The sequence below is a fragment of the Anopheles merus genome, chromosome 2R (genome assembly GCF_017562075.2).
Source record: "Anopheles merus strain MAF chromosome 2R, AmerM5.1, whole genome shotgun sequence".
Classification (NCBI taxonomy): Eukaryota; Metazoa; Arthropoda; class Insecta; order Diptera; family Culicidae; genus Anopheles; species Anopheles merus.
In genome coordinates this window covers 61,507,238-61,520,732 of record NC_054082.1, presented here as the reverse complement: position 1 = coordinate 61,520,732, position 13,495 = coordinate 61,507,238, and the positions used below count along the sequence as shown (strand labels likewise).

Here is a 13,495-nt window from a genome sequence, read left to right as displayed (position 1 = left end):
GCCGCGGGTGTGAGTAATGCTGCACTTCAGATACCCGGTTAGCCACAAACGTTGCCCATGTGTTGGGGGTGGCGCTGATCCAGTTTAAGGTGATGGTGGAATCCGACCAAAAGAAAGATTCTGCAACGTTGATCCCCATCGCCTTCTTTACCCGGTGATGCAAGTGTGCTCCTAATACAGCAGCGCATAGTTCAAGCCGGGCAGTGTGACGCGCTTGAGCGGTGCCACACGTGATTTGGAAGAAAGCAACGTTATGCGTATCTGCCCACTTTCGCCTTCACAACGCGCATAAATGCAGGCTCCATATGCTGCTTCCGATGCATCACAGAAGGTATGTAGCTGAATACGCGCACCAGGTAGAAGCGCATAACGACTAACCTTGAATTCAGAGATGAGCTGCCAATCCTGTTGTATTGCTTTCCATTTCTTACAGATAGTATCTGGAACATACTCGTCCCAACCAGCTTTCTGCAACCATAATTCCTGCATCATCATCTTGGCCCGAATGACAATCGGGGAGATCAGGCCCAGCGGATCGAACATGCGAGCTACGTTAGATAGAATGGATCGCTTTGTCGGAATGGACACATCACTGGATATTGCGGATTCGAAAGATAAAACGTCATGCTCTGGCTCCCATGAAACACCAAGAGCCTTTACCGTCTCGTGTGGTAAGAATTGCCGCGCTGACTGTGTGCCGATTTGATCCGCATTTAAACCGGCGAGCACCTCGAGCTGATTGGATGTCCACTTTCGCAGCTCGAAGCCGCCTTTGGCGAGCAATTGAGAAAGCTCGATTCGTAACTGGCGAGCATTTTCGATGGAATCAGCACCACCGATGAAATCGTCAACGTAGAAATTAGTTTTCAAAGCAGCTGAAGCATTGGGACAAGAGTCGCCCTCATCGTTTGCAAGCTGCAGCAATGTTCTGGTTGCTAAGAATGATGAGGGGGCTAAGCCATAGGTAACTGTATTCAGCTCAAAATATTCGATTGGCGAGTGAGGCGAAAATCGAAAGCAAATGCGTACAAATTTCCGGTCGTTAGGATGAAGCAATACTTGTCGATACATTTTCGCAATATCTCCAACAACGGCTACTTTATATGTGCGGAAGCGCAAAATTATGTCGAGCAGATCGTCCTGCACGACAGGACCGACGCATAACGCATCGTTTAGCGAAAAGCCGGTGGACGTCTTAGCTGAACCATCAAATACCACGCGAACCTTTGTTGTGGAGCTAGCGGCTTTGAACACGGGATGGTGAGGCAGATAATACGCGCGTTCGTCGTCGGAGGGATTTCTTATGCGTGACATGTGCCCAAGCTCCAGATACTCACGCATAAAATCATGGTACGCCGCTTTTACCTTTTGATCGCGTTCTAACCTCCTTTCTAGCAAACTAAAACGCCTTAATGCTGCTGCCTTCGAAAGGCCAAGCTTATCATCGAAGTCTGCTTGTTTAGGTAAGCATACCAGATAACGACCAGCTTCATCTCGCTGTGTTGTATCCTTGTAAAATTGCTCACATTTGCGATCCTCAGGAGAAAAGCCATCGTTAACCTGTAGTTCTTCTACTTTCCAGAAACGCTCAATTGATTCTTCTAGTGAAACCATGCACACCACGGATGAAGTATGAAAAGTATTGGATGTTGCTGGCTGAGAGGTAGATGCGGATCCACTCACGACCCAGCCGAATACGCTCTCCATCAGGACTGGGAGATTTGATGACATTTTATATTGCGCCCCGCTTACAAAGAACGTGTGATAGTGCCGGGCACCGAGAATAATGTCGATCGGTGCCGACTTCTCGAAATGGGGGTCGGCGAACATAATATGTGGCGGTAATTTCCAGCCACTGGTGGACACATCATGTGCGGGCAAATCAGCAATAAGCTTCTCGACTATCAAAAACTCAACATTAATTGCATAAGGGCTCGTTCTGGAAGATACCGTGGTGCGCATCGATTTCCGCACCGGGGTGGCCGATTGACCAGCACCAATCAGTGTGATGTCGACCGTGCCCGATTTGATACCTAGCCGATTAGCAAAACGGCTACTCATCAAATCTGGCTGGGAGGCACTATCTAAAAGTGCGCGTGCAGGATGCATTATGCCATGCGCATCAACAATATTTACCAGTGCAGTTTGAAGCAGAACTTGTTCCGTAGTTTGCCTCAATGCTGCTGCATAAGTGCGTTGCGTGTTTGCCGTGTGATCGTCTGTGTTGTGTGTGTTGTGTACGGAAGCATTTTGCGCAGCTGACGTGTTCGCAGTGGAAAATGTGCCGTAATTTTGTGAAGAGTGTAAAAGCGAGTGGTGTGTTGAATTGCAGTGTCTGCACTTGTATTGCGATGAGCAATCACGCACACGGTGATTGTCGCGCAAACAATTCAAGCACAATTTCAGTGTCATTGTGTTTCGGTACCGTTCCTCCGGTGACATTTGCATGAAACGCGGGCATTTCGATAAGTTGTGATCGGAGTGGCATAAAGGGCATGTGCGTGTGTCGTGTGATGTTGACGGAAAGCTTGCTAAGCGCATCGGCGGAGCATGTTTATGTGCATAGTGCGTTTGGTTCACGGTAGAGGGAGCTTCGGTAATGTTTACCTGTAAGGTTTCCAACACTCGCATACGGCGCTGTAAAAATGCGATTAATCCTTCGTAACTAGGATTTTGGCTAGTTGAGGCATTTTCCTCCCAATCTCTTAATGTGGAGGTAGGCAATTTTGTGCACATTAAGTGTTCTAACAAGCAGCTCCATGCCTCCGTTTTTTCGCCTAGATGATTGAGAGTTTTCTTGTGACGCTCGAACTCGTCCACAAGATGGTGAAGGGTTGATGCACTCTCCTTCTTAACAGTGGCCATACCAAAAAGTGCTTGAAGATGCCGTTTCTTTAATAAATACTCATTCGAGTATCTTTCGGTGAGCATTTGCCATGCTAGCTCGTAATTGGCTGCGCTAATCGTGATTGCTTCGATCACCTTTGCAGCCTCGCCTTTCACGGAAGCTCGTAAATAATGAAACTTTTGTATCGGTGGTAGTTCCATATTTTCGTGAATTAATCCCTCAAAAGTGTCCCTATACGTGAGCCATTGCATGTAATCACCATCGAACTCAGGAAGTGAGATGGTGGGAAGCTTTATACCTGCCAACGGGTTGGTGTTTGGCGTTGTGCTTGCGGATCGCGGAACGTGCACCCGTTTAGCCTTCAAATGGGCTTCAAGGCGTATCAAACGCGAGCCGAAATCGTCTCGTAACGCGGCATTGTGACTTATCACTTCCTCGGTGGCCGCTGCATCTTCCAATTTGGCCTGAATTGCTTCCAAATCAACGGAAAGCTTCTGGACCCTTGCAATGCGAATATTGATTTCGATTGCATCCCGTTCCGGGTCAAATTCGGCCAAAAACTTTTCGTGCTTAGCCAATACTGCTAGTAAAACTGTCCTTCTGGACGACAAAACGTTTATCGGAGCAGTCATAGTGCGGTTTGACAAAAAACGCTAAATTTCGCGAACACAGTGAACTTGGTCGATTGTGAGGCGACTAAAGCACAGTTACACGCGCGCAAACAGTGATTATCGCGAGAATAATTAAGATTTAGAAAACCAGATTCGTCTTAATCCTGGTCACGGCACCAATGTTTAATCTCACTATTTCGGATAATTTATTTTCCGCGTTTCGGTGTAACGTTCAATCCATTGATATTTACCAGCAGTTATTCGTTGTGTAGCAAAATTGAAAGAGAGCTTTATTTACGACATTCACTGTTATTTATAAACTACTCGATCGAGCCAAACACTCGAAATTGAACGAAGAATGTTCGTGTTTCGTTAAGCACGATATGAAGTGACAGGGCCGTGCCTGAACAGACCGATTTATGCGACGAATTTTTGCGGGAGGGTGACTGCTACGTGGAGTTTTTAGATCAAGTTGGCTCATCCGTGCAAACCCAGTTTTGATTTCGTTAGTCAATGGCTCCATAACGGTCTTGATGCTTTCGGCTACTGTTGTAATTGCCGCCTGGAAGCCAGATTGCATGGCTGCGTCTTTTACGAACTTGGTGCGCGGATTCATAAATACGTTGTTGCAGCCAATACAGCACCAGTGTAATTGTTTATATTCCGCAATGCGCAGGAACAGATCAGCAGGAACCGAAGTGCAGCGCTGGTGAAATGGAGAGTCGCACAGGCAGCAGCTGATAGATGCCTCCACAATTTCCATAGTGCAGGCGTTGCAAATACGGGCCATTATACGGGAGCGGTGCAGGTTTTCGTTGCAGCAACAAGAGCGATGGCGGTTAGGACGCGCGAACTCAGATGCGATCCGAAAAACGAAATTTACGCGAATTTTTTGGTCAGCAGAGATAAACGCACTATTGAACGATAATGGAACGGTGTTCTAAAATACTGTGATTATACAGAAACCGGAAAATAGTGTGATAAACAGCGCGATTTTCAAGAAAATATACAGAAGGAAATGCGAATGCGACTTTTACGTTAAACGTCAAACTCTCTTTTTTTTCGATTATTCGAAATATATGGCTATGGTTGGCAGCTGCTAGCAGCCTTCTGGGATTCATTAACCAACTTTCTATCGCACCGCAGCCACAATAGGCAACAAACGTATGTCAACGACGAAGGACGCAACAATTTAACCAGCGATCGTCAACATCACAATCGAGCTGCATCGGAGAATCAACCAACGTACGGTTGGCGCGCCGCTCACCCAAACCAAATAGAATGTAGAAGCAACCAAACTGCAGCCAGAGAAGAACTAACGCCCGAAGAACCAAACGCCGTAAATACCACGCAAACATCACACGTCATCGCGCAAAGCATCACACCAGCGCAACGAAACCTCTTTGAACTGATGAAATTAAACTCTAGGTGAGCGATATATAGAGCAGATTAGAACACACATTACCCGATTAACAATAATGTCTCCACGATGTACTACCAGTCGCGTGAATCTGGTAAAACTAGCAGTTTTACGAGGGGCGGAATGTTGAGAACGCGACAATCCAGAGTTTTTATATTTCCTTCTAACCATAAAATAGACTAAAATACGGTAGTTTAAAAGTACTCGAGAACAGACGTACCGTCAAGGAGACAAACATAATGTTATCCTAAACCCTTCAAGTAGGGCCATCTGGTTTTTGACTTGCATTTTTTAGCAGTCCATTACTTCAATTCATTTCGAACCTATAACGGTTAACTTAGGATTACAGCATGCATGTGTGCCAAGCTAGACCAATTCCTTAGAAGCGTAGAAAAAATCTACATCCATTTTTCTCACGACCGTAAAATTGTTAAACCTAAATCACTCAAACGTAGATGCGTTAATAACATTAACCAGATCATGAATTCGAAAGTAATAAGTTCAAGTATTTGTCAATGATGCAATACATCCGGAACATGCACCACAGAATTCAAGTGTTAGGTACAGTCACGCCAAAAAGGGAAAACCACAACGCCTGCAATCAATGCAACAATTTGTTCTCACCAGAGAAAGCAATAAAAAAAGGGATCACATTTCCTTCAGGATAATGCTTGACATAAAACAGAACCAGAAAACCTCTCAGAAGAATGCGTAGGCGTGGCGAAAAGGGAACAGGCTAGCGACACGAACATATGCGTAAAAGGAAGATAAAATAACCTTTCCACAATAGAAGAATAGTATATAAGAATTCATTTTGATTCTGAATAAACACTTGCTATTTAGATCTAAAAGAGAAAAGATCTGTGTGTCAGTGTCGGAAGTTCTTTTTTTCCTCGTCTTTAAAAGGTGGTACTGCCAGCGCGTTGGCAACGGACTCGATCTATCGTCTGATCGAGCCAAAAAGGTTTTGTAAACGCCTCGAAGTTTTACAACACGCGAGAAAGAGATAGCGCTATGAAGAGAAAAGCACGGACGACGGCTGACAGCGATTGGCCATCTGGCGCACCAACACAACTAAACCTTCGACAGCGTGCTCAGGCGAGGGGTATGAGGCGGAGCCAGGGACGGGTAGCTCGACGAGCTGCTTGACAAATTTGCCGTTGGAGAGAAAAGGAAGGCATGATGAAATTCTCCGAACGCCATGATTTCGCCTGTCGCTTTGCGCAGCGGGACCGATCTAGGAGGGGAATCCTGTAGCGACCAGAGTTCCATCTGGTGCATACATCTAGAACCACGACCAAAAATGTTCGATAGGCGAACTAGAGCGAGACAACTGGTGATAGCACGCTTCACCGCCTCGGTTATCCGGTGGCTTGTTACACCCATTCTCTTCTCCGGCAACTCTCGAACGAACAATAGTAATTTTTGCGTCTCTCCCGAACTCACCGTTCCGCGACTTAAAAGAAAAACGAAGAAACCGAACTCTATCAAAACGTAGTTCGCAAAGCGTGTTGCGTATATTCTTAAAAATTAGGGACCACATTTGTGGCGCCCCTAAACCATTGTAGCTTATATGACAACAGTCAATTTGTTTTCTGCGGATGATTTGTGGCATTAAAATACGATCGCCTCTGAATATTAAATCGTTCTCGACTGATAGCTCATTCCGATAGCCAAAGTATATTTTAATGCTGTCAGGCACTTTATTTGCTTCATCAGGCCACCCTCTTTGTATATATTGTATTAGTAGTTGTAATGTTTGGTCTTTTTTAGTCTCTTCCTTTATTTCTTAAAGGCGATTATCCGTAATTTTTAAGTAGCGCTGCTGAGGTATATTCTCAATTTCTTCAAAAAAATTATAAATAATATTTAGTTTCTTATACTGATCCCATGATTCATCTTTTTCATCTGGGGCTCTTGATAACGCATCAGCGACAACATTTTCTTTTCCACTAACGAATTTGATGGACAGATTATAACGTTGGAGATTTAATAACATGCGTTGTAAACGGCGAGGAGCTGACAAAAGAGGTTTGTTGAATATATTGAGTAGTGGTTTGTGATCTGTTTTTATCGTTACTTTAGGATTGCCAATTAGAAGCTGATAAAACTTGATACAACCAAATAATATCGCTAATAGCTCCTTTTCGATTTGAGCATAGTTTCGTTCGGTTGGTGTTAGTGTTCTCGATGCATATCCAACGATAGCCTCTTCTTGATAGACTGCAACTCCTAAACCGAAACTACTTGCATTGCATTCAAGCACTTTGTAACATCATAACGGTTTTGTAACATCATAATATTTTAGAGTGTTCATGTCTCCAACCTGATTTTTTACTGTGTCAAACTCCTTGTAGCGGGCGTCTCGATCCCTATTTATAAACATAAGACACACACCACTATACTAGCATAAGGTTAGATGCCGAACGACGAAGGAGCACGAAGTAGGAAATAAAATATAGTTAGTAAGATCTCAACCACTAAACCATAAAGAGTTAGAGCATTACCAAATACGATCATCCGAAACCCATCGCGAAAGATAAACCTCCCAAATCCTTTTGCTCAATTTCTGTCCATTGCCATTGTTGATTGTTTGCAATTAATTTCCTCATATGCGTTAAATTGGTACTCAAATTAGGTATAAATCTACTCAAATAATTCACCATTGCTATGAATGTATGTACAGCCTTGCTGTTTAACGGCTTGGGGTAGTTTCTAATGGCAGATATTTTAGACTCATCTGGCTGCAATCCCATGTTTGTTAAAACATGACCATACAATTTGACAGAACTTTGACAAACTGATGACCCCGACGTGATTCGAACAGTGCAGTGCCGCGATAATATCCTAAAGCGTTCCTTTTCCGTTTTTTAATTGGAAAGTTAAACATGACTACCCCACCCGTCGAGTGCAAGGAAGAAGGACAGGAGATAGCGTCGTCAATTTCGCGAATGTGGTGCCCGCCGTTTGACGCAGAAGACGTGGAGACGTTGTTCGTTTGTCTCGAGGCTGCATTCTGCATGAACGCGGTTAAACTCGACAAGCACATGTTTAACGTGGTTATCGTAGCACTGGGTACCCAAGCCAAGCATTTTCATTCTGCCATTGCGAAGTGTAACACCGCAACGACGAGTGACAGATACCTTGTCATAAAAAAGGCGGTCATTGACCATTTTAAGCCTTCAGAGAGTGAAAGGCTAACCAGCTTGCTATCCGGTGTTTCTCTTGGCGATCAAAAACCGAGTCAACTTTTGTCGCAGATGCGCCGAATGGGTGGAGACAGGTGTTCCGACGCGGTCCTCTCCAACATTTGGCTTCGAGCCCTAACACCAACGGTTCGATCCATCATCACTGCGATTCCTTCCGCTTCTTTAGATGAACAAGCTGTGGTTGCCGACAAGATTATGGAAGTGCCGAATGGATTGCAAGGTTCGGCGTACCAATTAAAATCACCACTGACCGCGGGAGACAATTCGAAAGTGAACTTTTTAAAAAACTCTCACAAACACTAGGTATTGACCATCTAAAACCACTCCTTATCATCCACAGGCTAACGGTCACATTGAGCGCGTACACCGGCAACTAAAAGCAGCACTAATGTGTCACAATCGAACCAGGTGGACAGAGATATTACCATTCGTGTTGTTAGGGATGCGATCAATTCTAAAAGAAGATTTAGGAGCAACCGTTGCCGAACTAACCTACGGTACTAGTTTACGACTACCAGGAGAGTTTTTTGATCACAGTAGGCAGATTACCAATGCAACGCCCGAATTAGTAAACAACCTGAGAACGATCATGCGTAAGTTACAACCCATACAAACTTCGGATCACAATACAAAGAAAGAGGCTTACGTGAATCGTGGATTAGCGTCGTGTACCCATGTATTTGTGCGGGTAGATAGTGTCAGGCCATCGTTAACACCACCGTACGACGGACCATATAGAGTAATAGCAAAGGACAAAAAAACCTACACACTTGAAGTAAAGGGAAAAAAATCGACAATTTCTATATATCGTTTAAAGCCTGTTTATGTGAGCGCGACAAATCAAACGAGCGTACCAGATAACGTTTCATATCCTCAGAAGGATACAGTAACCGACAGAAAACCGATACACCAAACGCGTTATGGTAGAAATATTTTCCGTCCACGGAAAATTTAAAGAAAGGGGGAAGTGATGTAGCGGGCGTCTCGATCCCTATTTATAAACATAAGACACACACCACTATACTAGCATAAGGTTAGATGCCGAACGACGAAGGAGCACGAAGTAGGAAATAAAATATAGTTAGTAAGATCTCAACCACTAAACCATAAAGAGTTAGAGCATTACCAAATACGATCATCCGAAACCCATCGCGAAAGATAAACCTCCCAAATCCTTTTGCTCAATTTCTGTCCATTGCCATTGTTGATTGTTTGCAATTAATTTCCTCATATGCGTTAAATTGGTACTCAAATTAGGTATAAATCTACTCAAATAATTCACCATTGCTATGAATGTATGTACAGCCTTGCTGTTTAACGGCTTGGGGTAATTTCTAATGGCAGATATTTTAGACTCATCTGGCTGCAATCTTATGTTTGTTAAAACATGACCATACAATTTGACAGAACTTTGACATAGATTTAATTTGTTTAGTTTTTCGTTGCGCTGCTCTAAACGGTCGAATAGCATTTTGAGACATGAATTATGGTTGGCAAGAGCTTCCTCTAATGTTTCTCCGGTTCCATATATTTATAAATCATCTGCTATGCATTCGACGTTTGGCAGACCGTCAATTACTTCCAATATTTTCATCAGAAATATTTCTGGGGCTGGTGCTATACCAAACCGAAGTCTTAGCCATCTGTATCTTCCAAACGGTGTCCAAAATGTTGTCAGTTTGCTACTGTGGTCATCTAATTCAACATGCCAAAAGCCTTTTCGAGCATCCTCAGTAGAAAACACCTTGGATTTTCCTAACTCCGGAAGTATTTATTCAAAAGTTGTAAATTGTAGATTGGGTCTCAAAAGTGCTTTGTTTAATGGTATAGGATCTAAACATACACGAATGTTCTTTTTAAAGGATCGCCTCTTTGAATGATCACTATGTTACTAACCCAGTCAGTGTGTCTTGTTTCTTTAGCTATTATGCCATCCTTTTCCAGTATGCTTAATTCATTTTTTAACTTATTTATCAAAGCTATCGGAATTCGTCGTGGCGGTTGAATGGATGGCGAGATTGAAGGATCAACTTCCAATGTTACTTTTACCTCGAATTTCCCATAGCCCTCGAATAATTCTTTGTAATTGTCTACAATTTTATAAGCTTTCATTCTATACGTGTTGATCAAACTTTCTGAATTCGTTGTGATGGGCTTTTGAATTGAAACAATATTGCAGAAATTTACCAATCCAAGTTCTCGGGAAGCTCTAGCCGATAGTAGCGGGCGATGATTTCCTTCTACGACTTGAAATATTATTTTAAAACATTTTCCGTTTCGATGGCATGACATTTTCACTTCACCTAAAACGTTAATTGGGTATCCCCCAAAAGCTTGCAAACGAGTTTTAGATAATTGTATAGCTGTGTCTGATTTCCAAACATCAAAAAGTTGCTCTTTGCCAATTAAGCTGGTGTTAGCTCCAGTGTCTATTTCACAAATCATGTTCTTCCATTTTTTATTATATTTTAAGAATAACTCAGTAGCCACACTACCACCGTTATTGGATTTATCTATTATTTTTTTACGTCCGTTAGTGATATATGCGAGAATGGACAATACACACACGAACATAAATACAGTTATAAACTTAACGGATGCTTTATTGCTCACTTGTGTATGCCGCGCTGCCCCGATGCGAAGTGTCCTCTGCTCTTCGCCCAGCAGCCGAACGATCCACCCCGACCGATCGCTCTCAGGCGCTCACGACTCGTCAACTGCAGTAAGAGCGGCTTACTGCAGAGAGAGCACGCGAGCAGCTGGCTGCATTCTTTCATCTAACAATTTTGCTTATTGTATATTCATGGCCATCTTCTGAAGCAGAGTCATCTGAGGTGGCTTCTTCTTTTACTTCTTTAATGCGGTGGAAGTTTTATCGACATACTTTTTCGAAATGATTTTTTCTGTTACAGTTGCAACATTTTTTGACAAATTTTTTGACGAATGTTCGGCCATTTATTTGATGTAGCGAGCTTGTATATGATCATTTCATCTAACAGTGTACCCGGTTTTGCAACCTTTGCCATTACCTTTAATCTCGTACAGTATTCATCTATAGATTCATGGCCTGATTGTTCCGCATTAAAGAAATCCAAGCGGTCCATCAAAATGTTTCTTTTTGGGACATTTTTTTCGTATTGCGCTAAGCGCTGCCTCTGGTGTCGCACGTTCCTCACTTGTTAGCTCAAAATTAAAGAATTTCTTTTTTACATCTTCTCCAATGATGGATAGCAGAAAACTCACCTTTTGTTCTGCCTGACTTTCTGGCCACTTATCGATTCCCGTTGCTTGCGAATAATCTTTCCAGCTTTTCTAAAAAAAATCTAAGTTTTCTTCTATGTCCCCCTCTAGCATCAGCGGTGACGGTGTTGGCACGGATGGAGCATGTAAAATTTCTCTACTTGTATCCACTCTAATTTTGGCTACTCATTTGTTTCATCATATGTCACAGCATTTTCGTCTGGTGTTCCAAAAATAGAGCGAATTGCGTCGCATCCATTTTCTATAGTTGCCAGAGTTTTTCGATGGATAGGAAACAAAATGGCGTAGCGATGATCACAACTCAGCACTTATTTTTTTTTACCAATTAATCCTGTTTATGACGATATTGATGACGTCCTTCAACTTTTAGTTGACCAGCACTTCTGACACCATGTTTTATTTCTTGTTCACAAATAATTCCTTTTATTTATTTAGCTCAATAAAACAATCTAGTTCCTCAGTTAGCTGTCTCGAATCGAATTCCCGATGTCGTCGTTCAGTGTCCGGCGGCTTGGATGATGATCGAGGTATACGTACGGCGGGTGCGCCTGTACATCGGTGTATATAGTTTGGCAGGTGTGGAGAAATTTACTATCAATTTCTAGCACTGGGAATATCCATTGTTTTTTTTTTGCTCCTTGCGCCTGTAATAAACATTGAGAATTCTTTTACAATTCTCGCACTTTTTCTGGAGAAATCCATTGATTTCCGCCAACCTCCGTTTTCAAACCATCTTACGATTCTCGCTCTTGTCCTGGAGAAATCCAATGATTTCCGCCAACCTCCTTTGCACAAACATGGAGAATTCTGAAACAATTCTTGCTCTATTTCTGGAGAAATCCATTGATTTCCGCCAACCTCCTTTGAGCAACCCTGGAGAATTCTAATGCAATTTTCGCACATTTCCTGGAAAACTATAAGTTTTCGCCACTTCATGTTGGTATAATGACGCTTTACCTAATGATGCTGCCCATTTCAACTTTCCACAATAGAATTATCACGTGTAGGGTTTAGGATAGACAAGGAAGTGATAGATAGAGAGAGATATGACGAGCGTGAAAGATCATTCGAGATGACAGGAAATGCGAATAAACGTCAGTCGTGTTGGATTAATCAACGGAAGAGCATGACACCGTGTGTTCCTTAATTTCTTGAATCCGAAAGGTTGCTTTAGAGGATGGTTGCTTGGCCAGATCACGACAATGGCGCAGTTGGACGAATCTACGCATGGTAAATATAAGGATTTGGTTGGTTATTGTGGGTATTGCGTATTTTCCAAAACAAGTGAGAATATGGATGAACGGGTGCGTATGTGTCAGTGACATAGTTTATATCAATGAAGAAGATACGCACACTAGCAAGTGTTGAACAATATAAACGATTTAGACGTTCCTGAAGGGGTCTGTTACAAAAAAAAATAATAAAAAAAAATTAAAAAAAAATAAAAAAAATTAAAAAAGATACTTGAGGAACACGTTGTAAGTGATTAATGAGCATTAAATACAAGTAGTATTTACTATCATAGTAAAACAAGACATAAATTAGGAACAATGAACAAAATAAAACACAAAATAATAAATAATACTTCATAAATAAAATAATAAATTATTTCTTAACATGTTTATAAGAAATAAAATAAATAAAACGATATGTAAAATAAAACAAAATAAAATAAAATGAGTTAAATAATAAATTTATAAATAAATAAATCAATCAATAAGTTAACTTATTATTAATAATTATAACATGCATAATTTTAACAATTAAATTAATAAAGGCATTTACATAATAATTTTCCTACTAAGTGCCTTATAGTGCTGACGCAAAATCTTACTTATAAAACGATCATACTTGTATGAATTGATGCAATAGACCACATGAAAGCACATTCCACCAGTAATCGATGTAACAAAAAAAAATGGAAATTAAATGTTGAGGCACATCCTTCAAGAGGACTGATGCAATAGACCATATTAAAGCACATTCCACCAGGAATCGATGTAACAAAAAAAATGAAATTGAATGTTAAGGCACACCCTCCAAGAGGATCGATGCAATAGACCACATTAAAGCACATTCCACCAGGAATTGATGTTACACAAAAAAAAATGAAATTAAATGTTAAGGCACATCCTCCAAGAGGATC

The 13,495-nt window shown here is 41.8% G+C and overlaps 1 protein-coding gene across 1 annotated transcript; it reads left to right on the top strand.

Annotated features, from left to right (window-relative positions):
- The first annotated feature begins 251 nt into the window (after positions 1–251).
- Positions 252–1,289, top strand: LOC121589547. Its single transcript, XM_041908544.1, has 2 exons — positions 252–331; positions 434–1,289. The coding sequence occupies exons 1-2, from the start codon at positions 293–295 to the stop codon at positions 704–706; spliced, it is 312 nt and encodes a 103-aa protein (XP_041764478.1). The 5' UTR covers positions 252–292; the 3' UTR covers positions 707–1,289.
- The last annotated feature ends 12,206 nt before the right edge of the window (positions 1,290–13,495 follow it).